The sequence below is a fragment of the Parasteatoda tepidariorum genome, chromosome 7 (genome assembly GCF_982258835.1).
Source record: "Parasteatoda tepidariorum strain Cologne lab strain chromosome 7, Ptep-v5.0, whole genome shotgun sequence".
NCBI lineage: Eukaryota > Metazoa > Arthropoda > Arachnida > Araneae > Theridiidae > Parasteatoda > Parasteatoda tepidariorum.
In genome coordinates, this window is record NC_141761.1 from 104,159,077 (window position 1) to 104,165,861 (window position 6,785).

Consider the following 6,785-nt stretch of genomic DNA (forward strand, 5'->3'; position numbering starts at 1 on the left):
GAAATTTAATAAAAACTAAGTAACGAGGACTAGTAGCAAAGCATCTAAGTAAGAATAACTACTTTTTTAATGACATGCAAAATGAACAACAACAAAAAAAATGCTAAAGGAAAAGTTCAAAACACAAAAGATTTAAGTAAAAAAGAATTAAATAAATTAAATAAAAAGGGAAGGAAAAAAAACTAAAACTTTGAAATGATGATATCCGTAACAAGCGTCAACTTCAATAGTTCTGATAATGTAAATATTTAGAATAATTAGAAGCACTGGATATTTACATATATAAAATTTGTAATTCAATTAATACCAAAATTAAATTAAATATTTTAACTCAAAAGTCTATTTTTAAATCGAATTACATTTGTTTTTGAGAATACAAAGTTGAAAACTATAACAGCCATTTGATTTTAACTGTTTTAATTTTATTTTGAAATATATCCATAATTTAATCATTAATCATATTTGTTAAACAACTACTCGGTAACTAGATTATCAGTATCTACTCACTATTAAAAAATTTTAAGCTAGCTATACTATAAAAACTTGTTTCCCAAGCAGACAAAGCACAAGTTGAAACTTTCAAGCTAAGTTGATTAAATTAATAATACAAATTAAAATATCATCTTTACAAATGAAACTAAAAATAATAACGGAATCAACAACAGTTGACAAATTTAAATATTTTTCACTATAACTTGTTTGGAGATATTTCTTTCGGCATTCGGAAAAAACTGAAACACGTAAAATTTAAATCAAGAATTGAATTTTTCTTATTAACATTATTTTCTTAATAACTAGATAACATACATCGAGATTAATATCAATTATTGATAATAAATTTACTAATAATAAATTTAGTTGAATATTTTGGTAAAATCAAACTAGAAAAACCATTTAAATATTTCACTAATTGAATAATTAAGAATTAAAAGTTTTTATCGCACAACGGTTGTTACCAAACCAATGTTTTTTGCATTTTTTTTTTTTCAAGTGGTAATGCATGACTTTAAAAAATTTTAATTAACTGTCAGTAAACTTTCATTGAACTCTTGTTACTTAAAAGACAATGTAAGCAAAAAAAAATTCACACTATACAACGGTGTTCTTTTTAATATATATACATAGTATTTATAAATAAATAAATACATCAAAGTAACCCACATTAGTTATTAAATTAGACATATTAAAATATTTTATTTTTGATTCTCAAATTTCGAAATAAAGTTAAAAGTAATAATGTTTAAGTAGAGTGTTAAAAATTAAAGAAAATAGATAACAAAGTTAACTCAAAGTACTGACTCTAACATTACTTAAGCAACCTAGTTATTATATCAAAGAAATAACTAATTATTGGGATAAAAACAAAGTTAAAGCAAATTGTTAATGTTATCGTTATGTTTATTCACGTTAATGTTTATGTAAACGCTTGCAATTTTAGATTTGAAACGGAAATAGGAGACATGCGCAATGTTATTCAAAATGCAATAGGTTTCAAATCAAAACTTATGTTAAGTCAGCATTGAATTCTAAACAGTGGAAATCACATAAATAAAAACATTTTAAACAAACAAATTGTCTTAAAACTTTTTAGGCTAGGACAGGAAATAGGTATATAAATAAAGAATTTTTTATGCGAGCGCACATATAAATTATATTTTTATCAATCACTATTTCAAAAATTGGAAACCTCATGAACCAAAACATCTCAATTTTACGATTAATCTTATACTTTACTATGTATATTAACAGAGACCACGTCATCGTTTATTACGAAAATAAACTATTGTTTAAAACTTTTATTTCTTCAAAACAGAGTAATTAAATACTATATTAATATTTGTCTAACATTTTTTTTTTTTTTACATAACAAATACTGTAAGAACATAGCTGCCTAACACTTTCTTAAAGACGAGATAAAGCGGAAATAAACAAATGAAAAAAACGTATTTAAAAACCAATACTTGTTTAATTTATAATTTATTAAGTTGGTTAATGGTCAAAACAAACTAAAATACCAATTTTGAGTATATCTTATAACTATTTATTACAGAAATTATAAATAAAAGCAATATAATTCTAAAACATATATATAGCAAACAATGCGTTAATTAATACTAGTTTAACAGGGAAAAAATTCTCCCAAGTCAAGGAAGATAAAAAACATTTTTAAAAAAGTTTTAATTTAGTTAGTTAAGAAGAACATAAGAAAGTTTGTCTTTTATAATGTTCTTTAAACGTTGAATTATCATATTATTTAAAATAACTTTTTAACTAATTTTTTAAACATGCCATTCAATCTTTTAACATATAGAACATTAAATTAGAAATAACATAACGTTCTGTTATTCATTTCCTAACATGGTAAACAACAATAAACATTCATTACCATCCCTATTCAAAATAATAAAAACTTTTTAGAACATTTACCTTTAAAAACATTTACTTCCCTAAAATGGTTCTCTGACTAATCTCTTTCTTATTCATATATTTTCAATTTTTTTTAAATGTCATTTAAATTTAATGTCCTATTTATTATTAAAAAGAAACATTAATCAAGTAACTTAGTTATGAATTTCTTAAACAAGGAAAACTTTAAATCCTGTTGTTATTAATTTCCTAAAAAATGGAAAATATTTTTAATTTCCCACGCAAACTTTGTTACCAATTTTTTTAAAAAAGGGTAAGAAACTTTAAATCTTTAATATATATTTCTAACTGGCTTCAAAAACTTTTTTATTCGTTTCCTAAACATGGTAAACGATTTAAAATTCAGTTGATTCCCTAAAGTAATCCAATCATGGTAAAAGATCACTTTTAAGTGGGTGTAGTAAAAATTAGCTAAGGTCAAACCCCAGAACTGAAGGTCACCATAAACATGACCTGTTAACAAGGGGGGATGACCTTGAATGCGACTTACCACCCACAGGTGTTCATGGGTACTTTGGCATTGGATGTGCGCTCGATTGGGGGGTCAATTTGAGGGACCAAACACAGGGGGGTGACACATTGGAATAAAACATAGCTGACCTGGCAACCTACCCTCCCTTCGCATTCCCATCTTGAGGCATTTCTTTAGCCGGCAATACTGGCACTGATTCCGGTGATGTTGGTCGATGGGGCAATTCCGGTTGCCCCGGCACGTGTAGTTCAGGTTCCGCCGGACACTCCTCTTGAAGAAACTTTTGCAGCCCTCGCACGTGAACTGTCCGTAATGTTTTCCGCTGGACTTATCTCCACACACTACACATTCTATTTGCTGCTGCTGACCGCCGTTTTTGTCCGAACTGGACGGCGTGACAGCCTGGGGCGGCCCGCCGGTTAGATCGGCGCCGCCGTCTCGCCAGGGCGTAACGGCCAGCGCCGCCATGTTTGGACTCACACAACACACTTTTGTTTATTTATTGTTGCGCCCTTTTTGGTGTGTTTACTACATGCGACTCTCTCTCTGCTAGCAACGAAACACAACCACCTCAACTCCAGAGGCGAACTTGACTGTGACTGAGAGAGAGATCCGAAGAGGCGGGACGCGCGAGGCCTGCCCGATCGTGTCACGTGACTGCGACCTCCCCCTTTCTCCCGTCACGACCCCTAGAGCAGTGGAGATGCGCCACAAACCGAACCTGCTTGAACCTTCGCATGCCAGTGTTGACAGGTTTTTCTTTATCCATGGCAAGCCGCCGAAGCGGGTGACTTCTTCGCCGCCGCCGCGTACGCCCTACTTGTCTCTCTCTCATTCTTTCGAATATCGGTGGTGGGGTCGGTCGGGGCCCTGCCCTTTCTCTTAAAATATTATGATGATGCCTCCTTTCGCCTTTTATTTTTATCACTGATTTCTTCTTCAGTTGATCGCTATTTGCTCTTTCGCTTTTCACGTTTTAAATTTGAGTCTTGCGTTCTCTTTTTTTTTTTATACATCCTTTCTCGGAGGAGCTTTTAAATATGATATTCTTCACACTTAACCATTTGGTCAATAGTAGGCTATTTATTTTCCTTTCGATGCTTTTTACTTTTTATACGATATTGGAACATATAAGTTTAAATTAACCGTTTCATATTGCTACCCTAACATGATGAAGAACATGTTATTAATTCATTAATAGGGAAGTACTTTTAAACTTCTATTAATTTCTTAATACGGTGAAATATGTTGAACATTTAATGATTTCTTAACATGGTGAAATACCTTAAACTTTTATTAATTCCTCAACATGAAACACATTGAACTCGTATTAATTCCTTAACCTATTGAAATACATTAAACTTTTATTAATTACTTAACATGAAGCACATTGAACATTTTCAATGTGCTTAATTTTAAGGAATTAATAAAAGTTTAATGTATTTCACCATGTTAGGGAATTAATATAACTTCAATTTTTTTATTAATTCCTTAACATGGTGAAATACTTTAAAACTTTTATTAATTTCTTTATACGGTGGTGAAGTACATTGAACATTTAATGACTTCTTAGCATGGTGAAATATATTAAACTTTTATTAATTCCTTAACATTAAGCATATTGAACTTTTATTAATTCCTTAACATGATGTACATTTAACTTTTAATAATTCCTCTACATGGTTAATTACATTTAACTTTTATTTATTCCCTAACATGAAGTACATAACATTTTATTGACATAAGGAAGCATATTAAATGTTTATTAATTCCTGAATTAATATACATTTGACTTTAATTAATTTCTTTTTATTAATCATTTAATTTTTGTTTTCTAAATAACTTAATTTCGTCAACTGAGAGAACAATTATAAATTAAGTGGCCAGTCAGTATTAAGGAGAAATTTATTTAGAGATTTAAATAAATATTTATTATGGAAATGTGTAAATATCAGTGCCTCAATCACCATATTGGTTACTGTTTCGATTTAAAAAAATGACTAAAAAGGGTTTAATTATTTGCTTTAAAAAATTTATTTTTCTTTACAGTTAAAGATGTTAAAAAGAAAAAAAACCAATTGATTAAATCAAAAAAAAATATATATATAATAATAATAAGTAATCATATGTAATTTTTTCACAATATTGAAATTAAATATTTTTTATACTGTTTCTTTTCTTCTTTCCCCCCTCCCCTTAAATACATTAGAATTATTTTATTAACAATATTAGAATAAGATAAATTTTTAAACAAAACATTGAAAATATAAAAATCCGAAATTTGCTTTTTCATTAATAGAATATCACATTTTTTTTTATAATGAAATTAGAATTGCTTAATTTTTTAGTGGGTTGATAAAATGAGTACCAAGCATGCTTGTTTACTAAACACTGGGGGTTCCGCGTTCGGGAGACATAGTGAACAACTGCAACTTACAAAGTTGAAATTGTTTGAGAAAGAGTGATATTTTTAAATTATTGTTCTTTTTTTTATTTTTTTTATATCCGTCGTTGAACAGCAGACCCAATTTTGAGTTTACGACTACCACTGTTCAACTCCATAGCCTTGTAATTTTGAACATGATCCAGAAGACAAGAGAACTCCTGGAACAAGTATTAGAAGAAATGTGCCTTCGTGGAGGACTTTTTGATGGAACTAACACGCATTTGTGCTAGATAAAGAGGAAAACTACAAAATCTCTCACGGTCAACTTAATGTCAAGGGGATTCTAACCCATGATCCGTTTACAACTGAGGATATTTTTCGTCAGCACTGTGGTTGATGCGGGCAGGGTGCGGAATTCTTATCGGCCAGCCATCGCTGGGATTCGAACCCAGTCCATTTCATTGGGAGGCGGGCGCTCTATCCCCTGAACCACCACGGCTCAAAAGTTTAGTGGGATGTTCTAACCACCACAGTTGTACACCCCAAGTCGTAAATTATTGGTTGTCCAAAAAGTTCTAATCGTCAATTTTCAATATGTTGTTTGTAAACACTTCTAAATATATCGGAATGATGTAAAGTATATGGTATGCATACACATTCAAAAAGTATTGCGGGACACAAAACTTAAGGGGAAAAAATCACCGCAGCCGAGAGAAAAAAAAAAAGATAAAAAACAGAACAAAAAAAATCACAGTTGCCGAGAGGGGCAAATCAGTGTGAAATGCATTTCCATGCTCTACGGAGAAGTGATGTGGAATTAGTGTCGTCAACAAGGGAATCAGCATTCGCATGAATAAAAAAAGATTTCAAGGCATCAAGATGAGCTGATGCGACTAGGGTGGAAATAATTTTGGAAATTGTTGAAATTGAATTTATGGCCAAGATTCCAACAATGTGCATCAATTGATGATTTCTTGTGTTCTTGATATACATGCATATCTATCGTGTTTCATAAGTCTAAATGAGACACTTATTCAATTTATAATATGTATATAAGGGTGATCACCAAGACACATACATACATATTATAAACATATTCTTACATTTATTTATATATATTATTTATTTATTTAAATTTTAAAGATTACTTCCTTTTTTTTCAGAGTTGATCTTCAGAGAACCGCAAGAAGGTCAAACAAATTACACCACAGGTTGCACTTTGCAACACCAATTTGCAATACAGTCGTCCCCACTTATTCGCCCCTCGGATAATCGAATAACCCGCTTATAGGAATAAAATTTAATGGAACCAAATCATTTTATATTTAACTAATGTTAAACTTCCCCGTTTAAACGGTTATTTGTTGTTTTTTGTCCCCGCTTAATCGCATAAAGAAGTGGTACTAAAATGAAAAAAATTTGTTAATTATAAAGAAATATTTCACCAGCTGAAATGGAATTTCCCTTTTTCACTTAAGATAAGGATACAGTAGGTGGTCA

At 30.3% G+C, this 6,785-nt stretch overlaps 1 protein-coding gene across 2 annotated transcripts in view; it reads right to left on the reverse strand.

The window, feature by feature from the left end:
- LOC107457543 (nuclear receptor subfamily 2 group F member 1-A) overlaps positions 1-3,727 on the reverse strand; it is a 107,535-nt gene extending 103,808 nt beyond the window's left edge. The window contains exon 1 of one of the 2 annotated variants that reach the window (XM_043043505.3): positions 3,040-3,727. In XM_043043505.3, coding sequence (XP_042899439.1) covers positions 3,040-3,367 — 328 coding nt within the window. In that variant the 5' untranslated portion in view covers positions 3,368-3,727. Of the gene's footprint in view, positions 1-3,027 lie in introns of both variants that reach the window. The other variant, XM_016075715.5, reaches the window with a different exon arrangement.
- Between the last annotated feature and the right edge of the window lie 3,058 nt (positions 3,728-6,785).